Source organism: Eubalaena glacialis, chromosome 4, assembly GCF_028564815.1.
Source record: "Eubalaena glacialis isolate mEubGla1 chromosome 4, mEubGla1.1.hap2.+ XY, whole genome shotgun sequence".
Lineage (NCBI taxonomy): Eukaryota > Metazoa > Chordata > Mammalia > Artiodactyla > Balaenidae > Eubalaena > Eubalaena glacialis.
The window spans coordinates 49,485,867-49,511,190 of record NC_083719.1 but is presented as its reverse complement, the minus strand read 5'-3'; the positions used below and the strand labels follow the sequence as shown (position 1 = coordinate 49,511,190).

General features: G+C 36.1%; 1 protein-coding gene across 4 annotated transcripts in view; it reads right to left on the bottom strand.

The window, feature by feature from the left end:
* The window catches only part of IPO11 (importin 11), a 489,980-nt gene that overhangs the window by 301,658 nt on the left and 162,998 nt on the right, over positions 1 to 25,324 (bottom strand). For 3 of the 4 annotated variants that reach the window (XM_061189289.1, XM_061189288.1, XM_061189291.1), the window contains 2 exons: positions 11,993 to 12,088; positions 5,153 to 5,237 (listed from right to left, as the gene is read on the bottom strand). In XM_061189289.1, coding sequence (XP_061045272.1) covers positions 5,153 to 5,237; positions 11,993 to 12,088 — 181 coding nt within the window. The remainder of the gene's footprint in view (positions 1 to 5,152; positions 5,238 to 11,992; positions 12,089 to 25,324) is intronic. The other variant, XM_061189290.1, reaches the window with a different exon arrangement.

Here is a 25,324-nt window from a genome sequence, read left to right as displayed (position 1 = left end):
AAAGGTGATCAGTGAGAAGAGAGTACCTCATGAGAAAAATGGCAAAAGAGTAAGCTGAGTGGAGAGAAGGAGGATAAAGGGGATACTCCAGATGGAAGGACTAGTATGAACTCCATAGCAGAGACAAGAAAACATAGATATGAATGGAGATAAGTTATTTGGTTTAGGAGACAGCGTGGGGAAAAAGGAAGACAAGGCTCAAAAGGTTGGCTGGAATCATACTACAGAGGTCTGTTAAGATTAACAAGGAGTTAAATTCTTACTGCAGTGGTTCTCAACCCTGGTTGTACATCAAAATAATATGTGCCCCTTTAAAGAAATATGTATGCTTGATTCCCAGGCCCAGAAATGTAGTAGGTCTAAAGCAGGGAGGCAAAGGATATGGTTTGTCCAAAGTTAAAAACAGCAGAAAAACAAGGAAATCTAGGTTAAAAGCTGGGAAAGTGATTATGAAAACAAGGAAGAATTATGGGGCTCCAGATAAAGGTACAAAACAGATTTACCAGGAGAAAAGGAATAGTTAGTAAGGAAGAAGAAGAGGTTGTGATGAGAGAGAAATGTCAGAGTTCAGGATTTTGGATGAGATCAGTTCCAAATTAGGATAAGTTCACGATTTAGCATGAGAAATAGAGTTGAAAAATGTAACAGAACTGGGCAAGTTGAGGAAAAGCAGAAAGCTCTAAATTCATAACCAGCGTGACATTTCATGCAAGTTGAATACTAAAGAGTATTTTCAACAATTGTATAATTTACCTTGATTACTCAATGTTATAGGGTAAGGATTCTCAAAAGGCAGTTCAGAAACCACTAATAATAAGATAATGGATTAATCTCATATTATTTGTAAAATAAAAATGTCTTTTTAACATGCATTTCAAAATACTGATATTGAATTAAGAAGAAGACAGTACCTTATTAGTGACAATCAAATACAATTTTGTCTTTCTACTAGTTCTGCTGAGTTTTTTAGAGGTAAATGGGGACAGGCAAAAGAATAATCTTACTGGTTCTCAGTGATCAAAACTGTTCAGGCCTAGGGGCAGGACAGGAATAAAGATGCAGACATAGAGAGTGGACTTGAGGACACGGGGAGAGGGAAGGGGTAAGCTGGGACAAAGTGAGAGAGTGGCATGGACTTATATATACTACCAAATGTAAAACAGATAGCTACTGGGAAGCAGCCGCATAGCACAGGGAGATCAGCTCGGTGCTTTGTGACCACCTAGAGGGGTGGAATGGGGAGGGTGGGAGGGAGACACAAGAGGGAGGAGATATGGGGATATATGTATACGTATAGCTAATTCACTTTGTTATACAGCAGAAACTAACACACCATTGTAAAGCAATTATACTCCAATAAAGATATTTTTAAAATAAATAAATAAATATTATGTAACAACCTAAAAAAAAAAAAAAACCTGTTCAGGGAGAGTTTACAATGTCCCACCCCAAACCACCACTATAGTGCACCCTGCTGACATTATATTTGAACTAAAAATTTACAAAGCAACATTGTGGAATATTTGCAACTGATAATAAGGTAACTTTCCCTCCAACAATGTATTCTATATTCCAAATGTAAGTAAAAGTCTGAGGAAAACTACTGTATTTCATAGTTAGGCAAATAAGTTTCCAGGGAGAGTTGATGAGAAGGAAGGAAGCTGAAGGGAGAGGGAGAAGAGGGAGGGAAACAGAGGCAGAAGTGGAGGAAGAGGCCGTCTATCTGCTCTCAGAAAGAGAAATATCAAGTACCTGTAGGCTATGATTTTCAGACAAGTTCCACTCCCACAATGCAGCACTTGGCCCTCCCTGACCCAGCGCTGTATTTGGCAATAGCAGCATAGGAGACAATACTCACTTGAAGGCAAAATGCAAGGCATGCTCAGGATTTATTATATTTGCCACAAGATTTAGGATCTGGTCATGAATTTATCAAATAAAATGCAACCCAACCTAACATATCATCAATTTGCTTAGCTGTGCTACAGCAAAAGCAGAAGACCATATGAATGATGTTTAGACAGACCTTTATTTGTGCTACTGCTTCTACTAGCACAAGTGAGTGAGAAGCTAGTGTAGTTTTAATAATAGTCAACTTATTTATACCCCATTATCAATTAAAGCATCTATTAAGTATGTATAAAACTAGATTATTATTTATAGAAACAGATTATCAAAATATTTCTAGGGCTTAAACTTTAACAGGAAAGCATGATCAACACAGCTTTACTTATTATATCAAATGTTTCATTAATAATGCTTTCTTAGCAGGTACCAAAGCATTGCCACAAGCATTAATATGCTCAAAAACTTAAATTTGAGAAGTTTCAATGTATAAATGCCTAGTATGTCACATTTCACAAAAAAAGAAATTATAAGGAACTTAAAATGCTAAGGTATTAGCTAAATTCTTTATAGAAGAGGTCATGGAATTACCATTCTACTACTGGAGTATACTGGACAGAGAGGAAACTTAGAAATGAAGTGAAACGCTTAAGCCACATTCAATCTTCTCAGAATTAGTTCCCCCCAAACAGATAGAACAGAGAAGAGCTGGATAAAAAAGCACACAATCAAAAGTCTGGACAGCTTAATAGCTTTCCTGAACAGAAATTTCATCCTTATTTAAGATGAAATATAGAGAATTCTCATAAATGTATGGAAAATCATTTGGCACATTTGATATAATACTAATCATCCACCTTTCTGAATTATAATCACTGCTGTTTCACTCTACCCAAGCAGCTACTGAAATGAAGACGCCACGTTTTGGGACTACTTTAAGACAACAATGACAGTCAGTAAATTAGACTTTCAACTATGTAATCTTGGAATCAAGCAGCTACACTTTTGCTTCCAAGTAAATAAATAATTTCATTTTAAAATGAAAAAACTCTTTGATGCTAGATTGGTTTTTCTTTTGAATAATAATTCATAATCATCTACCAGCAAACACTTCCGTTTGAAACTACAACCAAGATACATTTAGATAATTCTCAAAAAATTTCTAATGTTAAAGACATCACAGTACAAGAATGATGATATAATTACAGAAAGAAAGTACATAATTTATTCTTGTAACCCCAAAGATACAGTGAAACTAATTTTGTTTGTTTTTGAAAAGTTACTGAAAAATTAGCACCGTATTCATAATTATATTTATTCAAGGCTAAGATACATAATCTCAGCATTAACCATAAACACTGTGGTATTTATCAGCATAAGACTAAAAGCCTTATGGCTAAGGCACTGGAAATCTTAATAGAGATGACAATATAAATCTACATCAAATAGCTACTGTGACGACTAATTTCAAATAAAATCAGCCACTTTAAAAAATAAAAGTTGTTCTATAAATCAATACTACCTAAAATAGAATAATGATAAAATAATGAGTTCTCAAAATTTAGGATCACAAAACTGAATCAAAGAACTTTAAGGGTTATTTCGAAAACTATGTTCTTACACTGCTCTCTGAGATAGTACTGCACTTACCTTCAAAATAAAGTTAGAATTAAAATTACTACTCTATGATGTTACTAAGGATTCTATACGTAATGAAGAACAGACCTGGGTAGATCAATTTGCAAAGGGCAGATCTACCAGACTAACCGTGTTACTAAAGTGTACAAAAAGCTGATGTGAAAGGAAGCAGAATACCTATTATTCATTTATAAGTTCAGAACATTATTAAGAAAAATGTTATCGTATTTTTCTATAACACCAATGATATATTCAAGGCTTAAAAAAGTAGAGGTGAAAGAGGGGGAAAGACAAATTGTTACGTTCTACCAAAAGGTTATCATTATTCTAAGTGAAGAAAATACATTTTCCATGTATTTAGGATACTGCTTAGCAGGCTCATTTCATGGGAGAAATATTTCCAGAGGTATATTCACAATTGAAAACTTCACTAGGACACTAGATAGTGGGGAAAGAAAGGAATGGTATTAAGAGCTTTAAAAAAAAAAATCAAATAGTTTTTTAGCTCATAGGCCTTGGAATTTGCTAATCCAATTTCCCCCTCATTTCTCAGATGAGGAAATGATTCTCAAGAGACAAGGTGACTTCCTCAAGGTCATCATTAACAACACAAACAGGACTAGAATTCAGGTTTTATGAACTCTTGGATACTGTCCTTTCCTCTACACTAGTGCTAGGGAAATGACATCTGGCATAAAAACAAAGTAAAATGGATTAAACTCAAACACAGTTTAAAAGAAGGCTGTCAGAGCCGTGCTTAGCTATACACCTAGGATGAAGCCCTTGAGGATCAATGTGGGATAATTCAAGGAGTGAATATCATGAGTAGACTAATGATAGCCAACACCTACAAAGTAATTATTAGGTGTTCAGCATTATCTATCTCATGACCATTTTATATATTAATTTATTTATTCTATTTTTGAGGTAGAGAGTGCTGTTGTTCTCAATTGAGAATGAGGACAGAAAGTACAATGAAGTTAATAACTGGTGAGGTCAGGAGACTAGAGCAGATTCCAAGAGAAAAAGGAGAAAAAGTTTATTTATGTAACTATTTTATATTCACGTGTCAAGGTATTTAAAAATTCATGATTATAAATAATTTTAGAGGTAAGATATTTTAGATGTTTCCTATTTTTTGTTCCTTTTTCCTATCAGACTCCTGTAGTGAGAGTTATGGTTTTCAAAACAATTTAGCAGTTAATTTAAAGGCATTCTTATAAAGGCTTGTAATGTATTTCAGAAAAAAATCATTATAAGATCCATGAAATAGGGAATAAAGAAATTTCAATAAATCTCAAAACAGAAGAATTAGCATTACAATTTAAATAAGGTTTGAGGGTCACATGGTTCCTGTAAGTAAAGGCGTAAACCCTCTGCTAAGACATGAAACAATTATTTCAGATCAAAAGTTAAACTCAACTTCCTGTACTATGAATGCAATTTATCTGTTTTAGTATTATACCCCAAATTTCAAAACTCAGTTATCTTACATTAATTCTGCAACAGGGTCAGGAGAATGGATGGATGGATGGATGGATGGATGGATGGATGGATGGATGGATGGAAGGAAGGAAGGAAGAATGGACCACCACATATTTTGAAACCTCCAGAATATAATGATGATATATGGTTTTCCCAGATTTTAGAAGCTACTTTTGTAACTTACCATCTTTTTCCTCTTATCCTGTTCTGTGGGTGGCTCTTCATCTTCTGTTACTTTTGGTTCTTCAAGATGAGACATTAACATACAGCTGCAGTTTTTAAAAAAATGTTTTAAATAAATTAAAAAGTCTATAATATACTAAAAACAAACCTCAAAATACTGAGAACAATAATGCGTCTATGTACCAATATGTGAGGAATAGCTAGATAAATTAGATGTATAATTAAAAAGTTTAATTATGAAAAGATATCTCACTTTTAAAAGGGTCACACCAAAAAAAATTTAGAGCATTTTGCTTCAGTATTTAGGTAATAAATTGTAAGAAATTTATTTATAGGCAACTTTTGAACCATAAATCACTTGACAAAGCAAGGTATACCTTTTATACCTTTCTAAAAAATGATACTTACAAACACTTAAAATTAATACTTCTTTTACCACTAATCTTCATATGTCTAATTATTTATGTTTCATAACAGTAACAGAAATTTAAATAGTAACATCATTAAAACACTATTAATTATGTAACAATTTACTTCGTGCTCCAAATTACATTACTATGCTATGAGGAACCTGTCCCTGATAGCACTTGTACCAGCAGGACAGTTATAAATCATTTTATTTTGATTATCTGCACTACTGCTCTTCACCATTAGCAGAGATAATAGAAATATAGCTTCCTATTCAGTCAACATTGGTTCCAGGGAGACAAGATATGAATACTGTCTAGTGAATCAAGTTGATAGAACAAATGTCACTGTTCCTAATTTAGAATAGAATTCAGTAATTTATCAGAGTCATAGGTTCTTAACCAATAAACTGTGGCAATGAAAGCTTCGCTTCTCTTATGCTTTGTGGCAAGTACAGGAGAAGGACACTTCCTGACTCACCCGTGTAAATAACTTTTGATTCAGGGTTTAAGACAAGCGCTGACACCAGAAACCCGATCAGGCTCACTCTTGCAGGGGACATGAATGTCTTTTTATCCTAAATCCCCCACCATTAAAAAAATAATTTCTGGAACAACTGTCTCTGATGAGTCAGTACACCTGGTGGGATCAAACAGTAAGAACCTTAAACTGGAAATCAGAAGCCCTGAAAAACAGCAAGAGCTCAATCTCTAACTCACTTCATGGCTTTAACCTCTTGGAACTGCAATGCTTTCGTCCACCATGATATACAGTTGACTCTTCAACAACATGGGTTTGAACTGCAGGGGTCCAGTTATACGCAGATTTTTTTCAATAGTAAATACTACAGTACTACACGATCCCTCGTTGGTTGAATCCAAGGACGTGGAACCAGAGGAACTGTGGGTATGATGACCAACTATAAGGTATACTTGGGTTTTCAAATTCAAAGAGGGTGGGTGCCCCAATCCCCGAGTTGTTCAAGGTCAACTATAAAATGATATAGCACAACTAGTTGGCCAAGGAACACTGGCACAAAGTTGGAAAATTATGACATTATTATCTCAACCCAAAAGGTATTTAATAAACTAAAATGTTTAGAAAAAGTCTAGATCCCAGTTTGTATTTTAGAACTGAATAATAAGATGGAGTTCCTTCACTTAAGCTATTTTAAGTCTGCTGCAGACTTGAATTTTAACTGCAATAGATCTGGATCTCCATGGAAGTATGCTTTGTACTGCATCAAATCCCTTCACTACATTCCAAAATCTGTCAACTTACTTGTATAGTAAAAAACTCTCTGTTCTCCCTTCCCTAAGTTAAAAGATTTATCACACTAATAATAAAGTATATTCTGGATATAAATACACACACTTTTTCCCCAGAGAGCAGGATATTTTTACTTTGCAATTCTGCAAATTGCATTCATTTGGGTCTCTGAAAGGTAGAAAGTGGAAAAAAACAAAACAAAAAAAAATTGAATTGAAAAGCCCAAAGCTGAAATTCTCTCCTGCAAGAGAATCTCCAATTAAAAGTCAAATCTTGGGGACTTCCCTGGTGGTCCAACGGTTAAGAACCTGCCTTCCAAGGCAGGGGACGCGGGTTCGATCCCTGGTCGGGGAACTAAGATCCAACCTGCCACGGGGCAACTAAGCCCTAGTGCCCGTGCACCACAACTACTGAGCTGCGTGCTCTGGAGCCCAGGCACCACAACGAGAGAGGAGCCCACGTGCCGCAATGAAGCGCTCGCGTGCCGCAACTAAGACCCGACAAAAGCCATAAATAAATAAATACATACATACATACATAAATAGATGTCAAATCTCATTTTGTTGACAAAGATTAAAGATAGGGAATCATGTTTTACATAAAAAGCATGGTGAGAATTAACAGAATTCTAGTAAGCTAAAATGTGTGCGCTGTGAATGTAGTAATAGTAATAAAATAATAATAACAACAGTTTAAAATAGGGACAATTAACATGTGAGCATAGGCAGCCACCCTCACATCCTACTCTCATCCACTGAATACATCCAGGCGCTCTAGTCTGCTAACTCGGAATCTTTCCCAACAAGAAACTCCAACCAGCCAAACAGAACCAACAGTGTTAGCATGCAACATGAAATCTTTTAAATTATTTCTGGTTTAAAGGTACACCTTTCATTTAATCTATACAAACCCACTTCTTAAGGTTTTAATAAAACTAGAACTGACATTATTCCATTGGTCCCTGCAGTGGACACTTAGGTTGCCTACATAATCGCCCTCCTTCCTAACAGAGCCCTGAACTTGTCGGTTATCCTCCTCTTCCATGTCACCATATGCTTCAGAAAAAGCTGATCTGAGCCCCAGGTGCCAGTGGCTCAGTAAGCAATCATGGCAATCCTATTCCCTTAGTTAATGACTGCTTTCAACAGGAGCATGTTTAAGAAATTCTAGCCAATTAGACATGAAGGGAAGTCTGATGAAATGACTTCTAGAAAAGTTTCCTATGATGTTAAAAAGACATAAGGAAAAAGAAGATTACTTGCTGGCACTGGCATTGTCATGAACTGTAATGCCTAGAAGTACTTTCTGACGATTAGAGAAAGTAGCCTGCATACGAAGTTAATGTGTTGAGGGGATGGAGTAGAAAGAACCTGGTCTTTAAAGATATTGTGAGGTCACAAGTAGCTAATCCTAGAGCCTCTTACCTGCAGTTGTTTTGTTGTAAGGGATAACAAATTTTTTATTGTTAAAGACAGCTGACTCAGGGTTTCTCTTACTTGCAGCTGAAAATCCTTTTAGTCCTTTATATAAATATCTTATCAAAAATTCATTTCTGGGCTCAGGCCAAGAAACAGTCTCCCTCTCTTGATACACCTACTTCCCTCTACATGAAAATAGGAACTAGGTAATTCCTAATGTTTCTCTTTGCCCTGGTAGTTAGCAAGATCAGGGCTGTTTTACATCTAGATGCCACATGTTTCGCCATTCAACCTTGTTTAAATTCCTTCAATCCTGTGTTAATAGTTTTCAGTCATAATGAGCATGAGCTTTTCTTATTCACTGCCTCAAATCCTTCTATGACCACTAGACTGAAAACAAGCAACTAACTAAAGGTTGTATATTAGCAGTATAGACAAAGTGCCACAAAGGAACAGAGAAGGATGCGATGAATTCTTCCTGAGAATATGGAAAGGAATCTTAGAGGTAGGTATTTGCAAAGAAGGGCAAAGCTAAGGGTGTGACATGCCAAGAAGAAGAAATGTTGAGTCAAGCCATGTGTATAAAAGGAAATGGCACATTTGGGGAAGAAGGAAGAATCTAGGGAGGAAGAGACAAGGCTAATAATGTAAACTGAGGATCAGCAAAGAATACCGCCCCATCAACTTTATAAGAAACTGGGCTTTTAATTTTAAGAAATGGAGCAGAATGGATCAGAAGGGTAAAATGGGAGAGAGACGCCAAGGAGGTCACTGAGACCAACATAAGTTAGGATAATATACAGGGGATAATTTAGAGTCAAGGAACCAAGGCTGCTTCTGATATCCTCTATTCCATTCTGAAGAGCTATCTGGTGGGTTAATGTATCAAGTGAAGGGAGAAAAATGCTTATAAAAGCCTAAATTTTATTTTTGTTTAAAAAAAAAAAAGCTATATCCTTGATGGCTGGTAAGTTTTATACTCTCTAACTATAAAAAACACAATTTATGTGTCTTTTTCAAATAAATTTTAGTGGCTCTAAGCTTCCTGAAATGCTGGCTAAATCCTTTCTTCCTTATTACTTCCCAAATTTTGGCAATAGGTTGTCAATCTCATCTCCCTTTGTGCCTGAAAACAATGTATAATTTAAGGAAGAAAAGGGAAGCCACTCTAACCAAAGACAAGCAGAAGGCAAATTACAGGTGTCATTAATATATTTTCCTGGTTTAATAAAATAAGAACTCTACTAACTAAAATACAAACATATAAAGAAACTCACGCAAAAAGATGAAACTAGACCACACACCATAGACAAAAATTAACTCAAAATGAATCAAAGACTTGAACATAACACCTGAAACAATAAAACTCCTAGAAGAAAACATAAGTGGTTAGCTCCTTGACATTGATCTTGGTGATGATTTTTTGGATCTGCTCCAAGAGCAAAGGCAACAAAAACAAACAAGTGGGACTACATCAAACCAAAAGGAAATCATCAAAAAAATGAAAAGGCAACTTATTGGATGAGAGAAAATATTTGTAAATCATGTATTTGATAAGGGGTTAATATCCAAAATATATCAAAAACTAATTCAATTCAATACCCAAAAAATCAAACAATCTGATTAAAAAACAGGCAGAGAATCTGCACAGACATTTTTCCAAATAAGACATACAGACAGCCAACAGACATATGAAAGATCTCAACATCACCAATCATTAGGGAGATGAAAATCAAAAACACAATGAGATATCACCTCACACCTGTTAGAATGGCTAGCCTCAAAAAGACAAGAAATAACAAATGTTGGCAAGGATTGTGGAGAAAAGGGAACCCTTGTGCATTATTGGTAGAAATGTAAATTGCTGCAGCCACTGTGGAAAATAGTATGGAGGCTCCTCCAAAAATCAAAAACAGGACTACTACATAAATCAGCAATTCCACTTTTGGGTATTTATCTGAAGAAAAACACTAATTCAAACAGATATATGCACCTCCCAGATCTGGGAGACCAGATAATGGTCTCCCAGTCAGTCTGTTGTGCTTACATCCAACATTTTCCTTTTACAAACCAAAACTTCCCTCATGGCTGAGTGTGGCATATTGAGTCAAAAGACCTTGGTTCTAGTCCTGACTCTTCCACTAATTTGCTGTGTCACTGCACTTTTCTGAGCTTCTGTAACTTATCTTTTAAATAATGAAACTACACTAGATAATTTCTAAACTTTATTTCTAACAACTTCCTGACTCTCATCGCTTCTAGTTAACACACTATGCCTTTTCTTTCTCTGACATTCTATTAAAGCACAATCCGGAATTCTACTGTTTTGTGTGCTTTGTTCAAAACATATATCGTTGTCTTTACACATTACTAGTGTTTTCATGGTGCTATTGTTAGACACACCCTCCTCCTAACCAAATTATATACTCCAAAGAAGACAGGGAACATTTGACTATAACCTAAATATTTCACAAATAGTTGTAAACTTTGTCGCATATTATGTATGTAAACACAATATTTATAGTCATGTGCCATAATCCCTCCATTAACTTTTTAAAAACTGCCTACACACATAAAATGGTTTGTTATTTTGGGTTTGTAATCACAAAAGTTTGAGGTTTCAACGTCATCTGAACTCCTATGTTCCTGAAAGCTAAGTTACACACCAGAAACATTTTGTTTATACATGTTTAGTAAGATTCAACTACATATATCTACTTTCCATATTTTTCAACAAAGTATGATTCGAATGGCAATCTTTCCCATTTGCTATAGATGGTTTTATAAAAAGCAAGGAAAATGGGCTAAGTACATTACTGAGGAGAAGTCAAGCAGTATGGAATCTCATGAAGCCTTGCTTATCATTATATGAAACATGCCTTAAATTAATAGCAATATTAAGAAAGATATGATAATTCTACTATTATAAATAACAGGATATAATGATAAAAATTTTTTTCACATTAATAGTTATATAAATGTGAGATTATCAGCATTCCTGATAACATAATTTTAACTAATCTCCCGAAGAATACACAGTTGACCCTTGAACAACACGGATTTGAACATGTGTAGATTTTTTCAATAAATTCGTATTACAGTGCTACACATATTACAGTACTACACAATCTGTGGTTGGTTGAATCCATAAATGTGGAATTGCAGATACAGAGAGGGTCAACTGTAAAGTTATACGTGGAGTTTCAACTGTGCAGAGGGTTGGCGTCCCTAACCCCCACGTTGTTCAATAATCAACTGTAATTTTAACTACTCTCTTTTGGAACTAGTCAAGTACCATATGACCCTCTAATATCTTAAAGGTGCCAGCGATGCTTCAACCAGTTAAATACAAATATAGGATGCTAATCCATTCCCCTTTCTCCATAACTCGCCTGAAGGGCAGGGGAACATTGTTAGTGGAAAAAAAGAACATACTATTCAAGATATCTTAAAAGAGAAATTTATATGTTAAAATTCACTTGGAATTTTTTTAAAAACCTAATGTCAAATCATAAAATGATGATTAGACCAAAGAAGTCCAATTGAGAATTTCACTATAACAAAACTAAGCTTATCTCAAGATCAAACAATATTATAAGCAAAGTAACAAAAATATTTTTCTTTTATAAAGACAAAATTTAAAAGTTGCCATACCATGCTTATATGGTTATAGTAAACAAAAATAATGCAGGATATAATTAATTACTCCCCAAGTCAAAGTGCAATTAATTAAATGATCCACCTACTCTTTATAAGTTCCCGTTTCAGGATCTTCTGTCATAACATCATGTAGGCCCTCCACTGAGATGTTTATAATCCCACAGAATTTATCTTGGATAACACTAGAATAAAAGGAGAGCAAAACAGGTTAAAATGGAGTATTTCAACAGGTAATTCTTTTTTTTCCTCTTAATTATCCTCTTGAACATGAAGAGAAATTTTAGTCTGAAAGTACAAAAGAAACTTTCAAAATGTATTTCTTAAAGCAGAAATTGTACTTTGCATATTACATTAAAATTTTCTTTCACTAGATTACCAGTATGCTTAAATACTTAGGTGGGTAGATCAGATGGGAAAGAGATGCTTTAATATTCTTTAATTTATTATAATAGTCTTGTGTTAACGTCATAACTAAAAGAATAAAGGTACAAAATTTTGAATATCAAGTCTCTACTCCTGAGGAAAAAGACAAGCAATAGACTGGGAAAAAATATCTGTACAACATAAATCTGATGAAGAACTTGGCGCTGAAAACTCAGATGACAACACAATTTAAAAATGGACAAAAATTTGAACAGATACTTCACCAAAGATGATAATACAGATGGCATATGAGCACTTGAAAAAATGCTCAATATCATTCGTCATCAGAGAAATGCAAATTAAAACTGTAACGAAATTTTTTTTTTTTGGCCGCACCATTCGGCTTGCTCGGGATCTTGGTTCCCCGACCAGGGATTGAACCCGGGCCCTTGCAGTGAAAGTGCCGAGTCCTAACCACTGGACTGCCAGGGAATTCCCTGTAATGAGATTTTAATAAAAAGTAAAATTAAGAAGACTGACAATACCAAGTGCTGGCAAGGGTGAAAAACAACAGGACCTCTCATACATTGCCAGTAAGAATAAAAAATGACACATTCATTTTGGAAAACACATTGGCAGTTTTTATAAAGTTAACACTCCACACAACTAAGCAATCCCACTCCTGGGTATTTACCCAAGACCAAAACAAGTATTCTCAGATCTGTATGTAAATATTTACGGTAGTTTTACTCATAATCCAAAACTGCAAAGATCCTAATGTCTACCAACTAACAAAAGGATAAACTGTGGGACATTTATCCAATGGAATAATCAGCAATAAAAAGGAACAAACTACAGATACATGCAACAACTTGAATAAATCCCAAAAACATTACACTGAGAAAAATAAAAGATTCGAAAGGCTATATATTGTATGACTCCATTTATGTGACTTTCTGGAAAGGCAAAATTATTTAATCAGTGGTTGCCAGGCAAAGGGACACAAGGGAACTTTTGGGGGTGATGGTTATGTTCTGTATCTTGAGTGTGGAAGTGTTATACACTGTGTACATTTGCCAGAACTGTATGCTTAAAAGAGGTTTTACTGTATGTGAACTATACCTTAATAAGCCTAACTTTTAAAAAGTAGAAGTATATAACCATTTACTGGCACACAAAATTATGCTAAAAATAACTGAATAAATTATAACTCATCTCCAGGGAACTAATAGTATCATTCCTGCAAGGGACATACTGTGTTTCTCATACTGCATTAACATGCATAATTAAATTTTAAAATGTTCAGTAAAGTAGTTCCCAAAGTCAACACAGTTTGGGTCATGTTCCCACCTTTGTAAAGTCAAAACCTTTTGTCTGTACTTTCAAGTGTGATCAGGTTTTAGAGAACTAAATCACCAGATGGGCAAAATAACCAATAGTTATCATTCTGTTACATTTTAATGTGTATGTAACAACCTATTGCAAGAGCATATATTTTTGATATCGCTATATATCCTTCACATAAGAATTTTAAAAATCTCTCAAGAAAGAAACACACATACAGTCTGCCTTATTTGGTTTAGCGAGAAACACCTTAGAAAAAGGTATTGGAGCCAACAGGCACATCAAAAGCTGCTTGACATCATAATTATTAGAGAAATACAAATCAAAACTACAATGAGGTATCACCTCACATCAGTCAGAATGGCCATCATCAAAAAAGCTACAAACAATAAATGCTGGAGAGGGTGTGGAGAAAAGGGAACCCTCCTACACTGTTGGTGGGAATGTAAGTTGGTGCAACCACTATGGAGAGCAGTATGGAGGTTCCTTAAAAAACTAAAAACAGAGCTACCATATGACCCAGCAATCCCACTCCTGGGCATATATCCAGAAAAGATGAAAACTCTAATCCAAAAAAATATTTGCACCCTAATGTTCACAGCAACACTATTCACAATAGCCAAGACACAGAAACAACCTAAATGTTTCATCTGCAGTTGAATGGATAAAGAAGATGTGGTACATGTATATACAATGGAATATTACTTAACCATAAAAAAGAATGAAATAATGCTATTTGCAGCAACATGGATGGACCTGGAGACTGTCATACTATGTGAAGTAGGGTAAACAGAGAAAGACAAATATTACATGGTATCACTTAATATGTGGAATCTAAAAAAATGATACAAAGGAACTTATTTACAAAGCAGAAATAGAGGGAATTCCCGATGGTGCAGTGGTTAAGAATCCGCCTGCCAATGCAGGAGACATGGGTTCGAGCCCTGGTCTGGGAAGATCCCACATGCCACGGAGCAACCAAGCCTGTGCTCCACAACTACTGAGCCTGCGCTCTAGAGCCCGTGAGCCACAACTACTGAGCCTGCATGCCACAACTACTGAAGCCTGTGTGCCTAGGGCCCGTGCTCTGCAACAAAGAGAAGCCACCACAATGAGAAGCCCACGCACCGCAACGAGGAGTAGCCCCCGCTCGCCACAACTAGCGAAAGCCCACGTGCAGCAACAAAGACCCAACGCAGCAAAAAATAAAAAATAAATAAAATTTTAAAAAAATTAAAAAAAAAAACCCAGAAATAGACTCACAGACATAGAAAACAAACTTATGGGTACCAAAGGGGAAAGGGGGGTAAGGATAAATTAGGGATTTGGGATTAACAGATACACATGACTATATATAAAATAGATAAACAACAAGGACCTACTGTACAGCACAGGGAACTATATTCAATATCCTGTAATAACCTATACCGGAAAATAATCTGAAAAAGAATATATATATGTGTGTATATATATATGTGTATGTGTATATATATATATATATATAAAAAACTGAATCACTTCGCTGTATACCTGAAACACTGTAAATTACCTATATGTCAAATTTTTAAAAGTCATATTAAAGAAAATGATTTTTAAAAAGCATTGGAAACCAAGATTGTGCACTAAAAGTTCAGCCACTCTCATTTCTCTAAGTGTTGGTCTTCTTGTCTGTAAAGTGAAGATTGGACTCGGGGATGGCAGATACATGGTGGGGAATACAGCCATTTTCCCTTCCCACTGCAGAGTAATTCGCCCCTAATCCATCATAGCAAGCTAAGGCAGGCAGGGCCTGACATTCCTTTTTAACAGAGCAGCATTCTGGATAGCTATCAACAACTGATCTCAATTAGTTGAAAAAGACAAAAGCCCGGTATTCTATAGCTTCCTAGGCTCTTTACCAGGACTTTATGTCAATATTATTTAGGGACAATCCACTCAGGCAGCTGCCTTCTCTGCTCAGATCACCTCCAAGATCAACCCCACACCTTCTAGGGCTAGAAATTTCCCAAGAAATCAATGGAATTTCTGAGTACTGTGTATTTTCTCAAAAGAATGATTATGAATTTTCCTAACAGGTATCTGACAACCCACGTGTGACCATGTTCTACTATGTGTGTGAATGTTAATTATAAGGGAGTGTAGGGGAGAGAGAGATTTTAAAATGGTATAATTTGACAACCAGCTCATTTGTTTACAGGTTTTACTTCAAATTATCATATTGATCAATGCTGGGGCTACCAGCATGGTCACACATGTTTCTGAGAAGATGGTAAGAAGTTATATCTTTGCCATAATTAGAAAATGATACAGTTCTACAGCACTGGGCCTCAATTCAGAGATGAACATTTACAGAATGAGCCTTGAAGGCTCAGAACAGATTGTGATAAACTGCAGCATGGAAAAGGTAAACTTTTGACTGCACAATTCTTCCCAAAGGCAGTAACTTCACCCCTTTCTCATAAATGATCGGATTATTTAGACGACACTGCCAGAACCAGAACGAAGCTTGAAAAGTTCTGAGAGAAATCTAATAGGTTCAGGAACCTGAGGTTTACAGAAAGCCAAAAGATAGTATTAGTGAATGACTGACAAAAAGAAGTGTTAAAATCAAACTAAAGAAGAGATAAGGATACTCACAGAAGCAGACTGGACACAGGCCAGAAGATACAGGTCCAACCTCTGCTCTACCTGCACATGCTAGTCAGGAAGAAAGACTATTGTCCTGGCCCATGCTTATTCAGGCTTGGAGGAGAAGTCAGTCATGTGATCACTGTGATTCACACTCCTTCTTCCCTCCCCTGCCTCCAGCTAAATTTCTAGCTCTACCAAGTGAGAGGCTTAGACAGATGACTGTCTTGTAGGGGTGAAGAAGGGAGGTGAGGCAACCTCAGTCAGTCATATTTTTCACTGAAATGTCACCCATGCTGCACAGAAAAGGACACAAGAGGCAGAGATCTAGCCTGGGGGAAAGCGGGGGGGTGGGGGAAGGGGGGATTAATTCCAGTAGACGGGGGGAAACCATGCTTACCCTGGAGTACTTATTAAGTGCCAGAGGGGGTGAGGCTTGGACTTCAAGTTCAGAAAAGGGGAAAATGACTATGGCACAGAGTAGAAAGGTATGTAATCTGGCTTTGAATGAAAAGAGTTGACTCTAGAAAAGGAGACGGACTGAAGAAAAAGAGTGGAAAAGGAGATTCTACGCCACATTTTGGGATCAATAAAAGGAGAAGTTAAGCAAAAATTATCTTCAGAGTATTCAATTTCAAAAAGCACTCAGAAGGATGCAACTCAATTACCACTCATTAAGCAGTTTGGGAAAAGTACTCCAAAATAATACAGGTAACAAAAAGCTAAAAGAGGCTTGTACCTTCCTGGCATACAGAACAGATGTTTAAAGAAAACAAGCATTAAGAAGTCATAAATTCTTTTCCTCCTATTTTAAGTATTAAAAAAATGTGTAAATGTTACATTTAAGAAGAAGCCTTTAAAATAAAATTTTTATAGACAGTATTCTTTATGATTCTTTTTGAATATTAAGCATTTGTTTCCCTTTTTATCCATACAATACTCTCAACTCTGTACTTTATAAATTAAGAATAAATCTTTTTTGTAATATACAATCTTTCTGAATTACATGCTTTAAAATGTAATTAGACATCTAAAATGGAAACAATCAAAAGAGAGCTGGAAACCAGGAATGAAATAGCAATAGGTTTGGAGGAACAAAGGGAAGGAGAAAAGTCATTGTACTTTGATAATCTTATATACATTATTTCTTTAAATACAACAAGCCAGGAACTAGGTATTATACTGTTTTTGTTTTTTTATGAAAAAAGCTCAGTTTTTTCTTTTATATGTATTACATACTGGAGTTACAAGTAATACTTTATTAGAATTCTCAGTGTATCATCTCCTAATAGTAGTCTTCTTGTGTACATCCATTCAAATCTGGTGTCTGGTATAATGTGGGAGAAGTAAAGGTAGCCAGAGAAAACCATGTAATTTTAGATCTCACTCAACTCTTAATTCTCCAAAATCAGTGCTTACCACGAAGTGGCAGTTCACATTAACTAGGGCACGGCAATCTAGTATCCCTGAAAGAGACAGCCAAACTCCATGCTAGTCTATACAATGGTCCCTCGATAACCATGGATGCTCAAGTCCCTTATACTATAAAATGGTGTAGTACGGTAGGCCCTCTGTATCCATGGATATGGAACCCGCAGTTTTCTACAGCACGGTAGAAAAAACAACATTCAGGAGCTTAAAGAAAAAACAAAACACTGATTACTGATTATTCCAGCCAGAAGTTTATCTTGGTATACTCCCATGAGCAGACTTCAGAAGACTGGCTTACTGAGTATTAATAAGAGGTGGATTTATACCAGGATACCAATTAACTCACGAAGAAAGAACTGATTAGAGTTAAGTGGTCATATTACCTAGGTCAATTCTTCCCGGTGTATAGGTCACCATGGTCAAGTTCATTCACTTTAGTCGACATTTTATGAGCTCACAAAACATGTTAGACATCCTGATAGGCCCTGGGGATAAAAAAGATGGCCACCTCAGGGAACTCAGAAACTAAAGGACAAAGAAATGAAGCAACAAAAGAGATGTTCCTTTTTTTTTTTAAATCAGGTTATGATATCCTGAATAACTGACTGTCTCAATTTTACAGGTTTCTGACTTCCTGGGTTGGCCAAAAAGTTCCTTCAAGTTTTAAGTAAAAATAAAAGACGCATTGTTCATTTTCACCAAGAACTTTATGGAACAACATATTCACTGTTTTGTTCCACTACCTTCTGCCAGTTTTCAGGCAACTTCATAATTCCATCTTCCCAAAACTTTTTATCTTTTTGAGCAAAGAACTGTTCCAGGTGCCTTTTACAGTCTTCCAGGGAATTGAAATTTTTTCCATTAAGAGGATTTTGTAAAGACCGAAATAAATGGAAATCTGAAAGTGCAATGTCTGGTGAATAAGATGGATGAATCAGAACTTCCCAGCCAAGCTGTAACAGTTTTTGCCTGGTCATCAAAGAAACACGCTGTCTTGCGTCATCCTGATGGAAGATAATGCGTTTTCTATTGACTAATTCCGGACGCTTTTCGTCGACTGCTGCTTTCAGTTGGTCTAATTAGGAGCAGTACTTGTTGGAATTGTTTTTGATTTTCCGGAAGGAGCCCAAATTAGAGGACTCCCAATCCCACCATATACACATCACCTTCTTTGGATGAAGACTGGCTTTTGGTGTGGTTGGTGGTGGTTCATTTCACTTGCCCCACCATCTCTTCCGTTCCACGTTATTGTACAGTATCCACTTTTCATCACCTGTCACAATTTGTTTTAAAGACGGAACTTTTTCATTACGTTTAAGTAGAGAATCGCATGTGGAAATACGGTCAAAAAGGTTTTTTTTGCTTGGAACCCAAACGTCAAAGCGATTCATATAACCAAGCTGGTACAAATGATTTTCAGTGCTTGATTTGGATATTTTGAGTATGTCGGCCATCTCCTGTGTGGTATAATGTTGACTGTTCTCAATTAATGTCTTGATTTGATCGCTATAAACTTCAACTGGTCTACCCGACCATGGAGCATCGTCCAGCGAGAAATCTCCAGCACGAAACTTTGCAAAACACTTTCGACACATTCAGTCAGTCACAGCACCTTCTCTATACACTGCACAAATCTTTTTTTTCGTTTCAGCTGAGTTTTTACCTTCCTTGAAATAATACAGCATAATATGCCGAAAATGTTGTTTTTCTTCCATCTTCAATATTAAAATGGCTACAAAAATTCACCAATTTTGATTTTTTTTTTTAATGTACGCTGATATGACAACTGTCAGAATACAATTTAACAAAATTGTTTCAAATGAAGTTAAAGACAACTAAGTGCTATCTTATGGAAAAAAATGAACGAACCTTTTGGCCGACCCAGTATTTACTGGCTGAAGTCAGAGCATCCTGTCGTCTGGATGGTGCTCATGAAGCACTGGCAAATTACTATTCTCTAATCCTCAGCACTGGCCTCTAGAGACTGGATCATTCTCCTACCACTTGAGACCTTAGAATTTTCAAGTTAACTTATCTTTTATTTATTGCATTAGGATAGACGCTTCTCCTAAAGGAATCCCAAATTTGATATAAACTTATTTTCATTTCACAATGGTAAATGGGACCCAACTGATTCTATTCATTTCCTTATTATTGAGGGCTTCAAGGAGGCAAATGGGTGCCTTCTATTCTTTCTCCTTAATTTAAGAACTTTCAAGGGCTATCGAGAACCTCAGCAAGCTCTACTAAAACCACCTTTCCAAAGTGGTATTGAACTATTCTTCCTTTCACCGCTATCAGGCATTAAGTCATCACCTCCTTAATACAGAAGTTCCTGACTCCAATAACTGCTTACTCCCTTCCTGCTCCTCACAATGTTCTCCCTCCTTCTTTCTATTCAATGTATAATTCACATTTTCTTCACGAAGTCTTCCCTGACCACTCTTTACCTCACAGAGTAATTAAGCACTCTGTCCTTTGAATTTCCAATAGCATAAAACCTCTGCACTACTCATGTGGCATGCCACTCACGTGGCACCTTTTTTATTACTTTCTTCTTATGTCCTTTAATTTTTCATGCCTGCATGCCTGCTCTCCCTAAGACGGTAAGTAACATGAAGCAGAGCCCATGTGTTACGTTTATTTCTTTATGTCCCTTAGGGTAACATTATGGATCATGTGAACACACAATAAATAATCATAGGAATTTATGATCCCCAAAGCTCGAAAACTGCCCTCCCTTGTTTTTTTTAAAACAATATTATTTTTACTTATTTCTTTTTTAAATTACAAGTATAGGTAACTAAGTTGTAGATTACATATTACAATTGATTAGTCTACACCTGACATTAGGCAGAAAATAGAACAGAAGGTGGCTGTGTTGGAATCTACATCTGAAACATTCATCTTAGAAAATGCAAGGAAAGTTTAACATCAAGGATGAAAGGAGAGAATAAAAGTAAAACTGAAGGGCAAGAAGTATTAGTAATCTTCCTTTTTACCTATCACACTTTTCCTTTTCTTATTTTACATACTTGGTTGATACATTAATTTATTTGCATAGATCAGAGTTACAACTACGCTACAGAAAGAAGACCGGTCTTTTTAAACATCTGCTTGTTTTGTTCTTCAAGTATGTGGTAAGTGATGTACTATATATATATAGACACAAACATTAAATAAGTAGGTGAGAGCATTAAAAATTTTACTCAGTGGGTAAAGACCATCTGGTCATTTAAAACAATTCCATATCGTTTTTAGTAAACTTTTCTTTTTCAGTTAAATGCACGTGAGTAAAACTACAGCTCTTAATATTGACTTAGTATTTCCTAAAGGTATGACATTTTCTGGGTGTGTAACAGTATCTGTAGAATATGTGAATTGCAGAAACTTCACTCAGGGTGATTTTTCCTTGCTTTTGAAAACTATGTACTAAAGAAAAAAAAAAAATCCATCTTTCTTGTGTTTTTCACCCAACTTAAAAAATCACGCTGGCTTAAAATTATTTCTGTCTTTTTGTATCACTATGAACCCAACCACAGGTGTTCAGAAAACAAAATGCCCCTAGAAAGACAGTGCAAAATTTTTAATCCCAAAGGCACAAATAAAAGAAATATTCTAATATTCATTTGGTTAGCCTAAACAATAAATATTAGGTTAAATGTGAACAGGACTCTAGTTTCTTTCCACTTATCCAATTCTTATTAGTATTTTTCTAGTAAGCATTTTACACTTCCAGTTTTTAGATTAACTGATCCATCATCATAGAGCCTGTGCCTTAAATAACGTCTCTGTAAGTGATGGATTTACACATTTACATCACGTCTTCATTCCCTTAGGCCTTGGAGGAAAACAGGAATGCAGAAGCACCAAATTTTCAGTTACTTTTTCTGAACAGTTTTATAATTGAAAATTGATGATTTAAGTTTTTCATAATAGCAAGCCCAAGAAAGAAAGAAATCAGAACTTCAGTCACTTTAAAATTTTCTCTGCTCTAACCAGACAACAATTATACTATTTGTACACTGCACCTAATAATATCTGAACTCACTCACATCATTAAATCCTAAGTCAGAGGGTCAATGAAGTTAAGGTAATTTAAGAAAATAAGTTTCTAAGCACTAAAAGCCACAATCAAATAAAATATTCTGTAAATTATACTTTTCTGCTTATATTAACAATATTAAGCAAAGAACAGCAGTTTACTAAAAGAAAAAGGAAAACGAAAAAAGCCTTGATTTATCGGTCTTATTCCAGAATTCCTTCCACATTGGAAGTTATAAAAGTGGTGACATTTACACTAAAATCAGGTTTTCCCCCTCTCTATTTTCCAGGACCTAGGCTGGAAATACTTCTGTCACTTAAATGGAAACATACACCCTTTCTACACAGTTAATTCTCTTCGTGGTCATGGAAAAGTGTATGTATTAAATAAATCTACTTCCCTTGACAAATACTGGGCAAGGAAATAAAAGGATAAAAAGTTCATAATGGAAGTTCACTAAGTTATTTTAAAATTAAAGTTTATACAACAATTATCCTTACATATTATAAACCATTCCCCCAATTAACTTTTTTTCTTTTTTGACTGCATAGAGGTGGGGGAAAAAAAGCAAACCATTATCTTTAAGACAATAAGCAATAACTACAGTGATCTATGTATAGTGGGATGAGAAGAAACTGCCGTATTATTTGATTTTCAAGAGGAAGACTATGCTTTAAGAAACACTGCTCAGTGAAGATATACTAAGGTTCCATTAAAAAGAAGATGATCAATGACTGGCACAGAACTGTTTGGAAAAGACATTAGGCTGAAAAAACCCAATCAATGCTTATTTTCAAAGCTTATAGGAGTCACTTGACAAACTTTTTTTTTTTAAGTGATACAAAAGAATTTAATAGAGATTTAGTAATTATGGGGTTGGCGGCACGACCTCAACATTATAAATGGTGGACATTGTTGAAAACAGAGCTATACAAGTTATCACAAGGCAATCATGAACATATATCTTCAGGATAAATGAGAAAAAGCCAACTTAGTTAACGTTATTAAAGTTATATGAAAAGATACTTGTAGCTTAGAGTTAAATTTCTGGAGAAGTGCTGTATGTCACACTGCTCAGACCAAAATGAAGATAATGTGCTCTGGAAAACAGTGTTACGTGATCAGAAGGGAAGTCTGTGATGATGAGAACATTGATGTCAAAGATTTACATGAAGCATTTGAATAAAACTATCACGAAATAATGGGGAAAAAATCTCTCTATTTACATTATTTTAAAATATGTATGTGTAACTAAACTAACAATATAACAGGCATTTGACTATTTTGTTACAGCTTTGTAAATACAACATATTCAAGCTGACCAAAAACCTTATGTAGATTTTTCTTATAGGGAAAATGAGTTAACTGCCTGCTATTTAGACCTGCCTCATTCAGGCACATTGCCAAATTCCTCCTAAATACTGCTAGCACTCACAATGACCTCTCTGAGCTTTGGAACCCTATTACATCTACATCCTCGTCATCCACTCTTGGCAGTCTCACAAGCATCTCTAACTTAAGGTAGCCAACACCAAACTTTTGAGTGCCTTCCCAACAAAAACAAAGGAAAACAAGATAGAAAATCAAAATCAGGCTCTCTTCCAGTTGTCCTTATCTGACTACAGAGCAATTCTAAGCACCCAGTGACTCAGGCCAGAAACCTGGGATTCAGTTTTGACCTTCTCATTTACCCTTCCAAAACCTGATTTATCATCAAATTCTGTCACATTTATCTATGAAATTTTTCGACTTCTCTATATTCCTACTGTGAACAGTGTGCTACAAGTCAATTCTGTCTCTAGTTTGAACTACTGCATAACTTCCCACATGGGGACCCTTCCACTCTTTGCTTCCTCTAATTCATTCTCTACACAGTGCTCTTTTGCAAAATCTGATCATGTCTCCCTCGCTTTAAAGTAAGGGTTTACGCATGCTAACACATATATATGGAATCTAAAAAAAAAAAAAAGATGGTTCTGAAGAACCTAGGGGCAGGACAGGAATAAAGACGCAGACGTAGAGAATGGACTTGAGGACACGGGGACGGGGAAGGGTAAGCTGGGACGAAGTGAGACAGTGGCATTGACATATATACACTACCAAATGTAAAATCGATAGCTACTGGGAAGCAGCTGCATAGCCCAGGGAGATCAGCTCGGTGCTTTGTGACCACTTAGAGGGGTGGGATAGGGAGGGTGGGAGGGAGACGCAAGAGGGAGGGGATATAGGGATATATGTATACATATAGCTGATTCACTTTGTTATACAGCAGAAACTAACACAACATTGTAAAGCAATTATACTCCAATGAAGATGTTAAAAAATTTTTAATAAATAAATAAAGTAAGTAAGGGTTTAACCTTTCAGTAACTTCCCATTACACATAAAAATCCAAACTCCTAATCATGGTTCACTCAACCCCATCTGACCTGGCTGCTGCCTACCTCTCTCTGACCTCACCTAACTTTTCATACTACTCTCCAGCTGTACCAGCCTTCTTTTTGACAAACACTTTCTTAGTCTTAGGACTTTCATGGAGGGATTCCATCTGCTAAGAATGCTACTGCCTGAATTTACCTGGTTAGTTGTAATTATAGTAGGAATAAAACTCCAGGAGGGTATGGTCCTTAATGGAAAAAAACTCAGATTTTTCCTTCCCGAGTAGGGAGAAACCCTGTTCTTCCCTACTATGTTTCTCTTCTGTGAGTCTTCTTTACTCACAGCACACTTTACTTCTGGTCACCAAATGTGTGGAAGATTTTCCCAACATGCCATTCTCTGTGACACCTGCTGGATGACCTACAATTTAACTCAATTCTAGCACTATCTCCCTGGAGATAGTGTCAGATCCCACAGGTTAAGGTCTCAGACCCACAAGACTGAGCCACCCCCCCAAGTCCCTCAGATGCCAAAGGTTCCAATGACTCCTCCCTAGGTTCAACTGATTTGCCAGGGAAATCACAGAATTCAGGGAAACATGTTTACCAGTTTACTAAAATATATGATAAAGAATACAGATGAACAGCCAGATGAAGAGCTACAGAGGGCAAGGTCTGGGAGGGTCCTGAGCACAGGTGCTTTGGTCCCTGTGGAGTTGGGGCGTATTACCCTTCCGATGTGGGTGTGTTCCCCCATCTGGAAGCTCCTTGAACACCCTACTATTGGGATTTTATGGAGAATTCCTTACATACATACTCAATTATTAACTCCATTTCCAGCTCATCTCCCCTCTGTGGAAGATGGGGCTTGGAGCTGAAAATTCCAAGCCTCTAATCACGGCTCAGTCTCTCTGGTGACCTCAATCTAGGAGCCCACCCCAGAGTTGCCTCGTCAGAACAAAAGACGTTCCTAATGTTCTTATCACTTAGGAAATTACAAGGGTTTCAGGAGCTCTGTGCCAAGAATCAGGGGTAGAGACCAATACATATTTTCTTCTTTTATCTCACAGGTCCCCATTCTAGAAGACAATGCCTTAGGAGGCTTTCATAGATGAGAAGCAGATGATTTAAGAAAAGGGGTTCTGAAAGCCAAAACATGAGGAAACTGAACTAGAACATAAAAATTTTTGCTCCATGGGACCTCAAACAAAATACAAAGAAAATGTGAA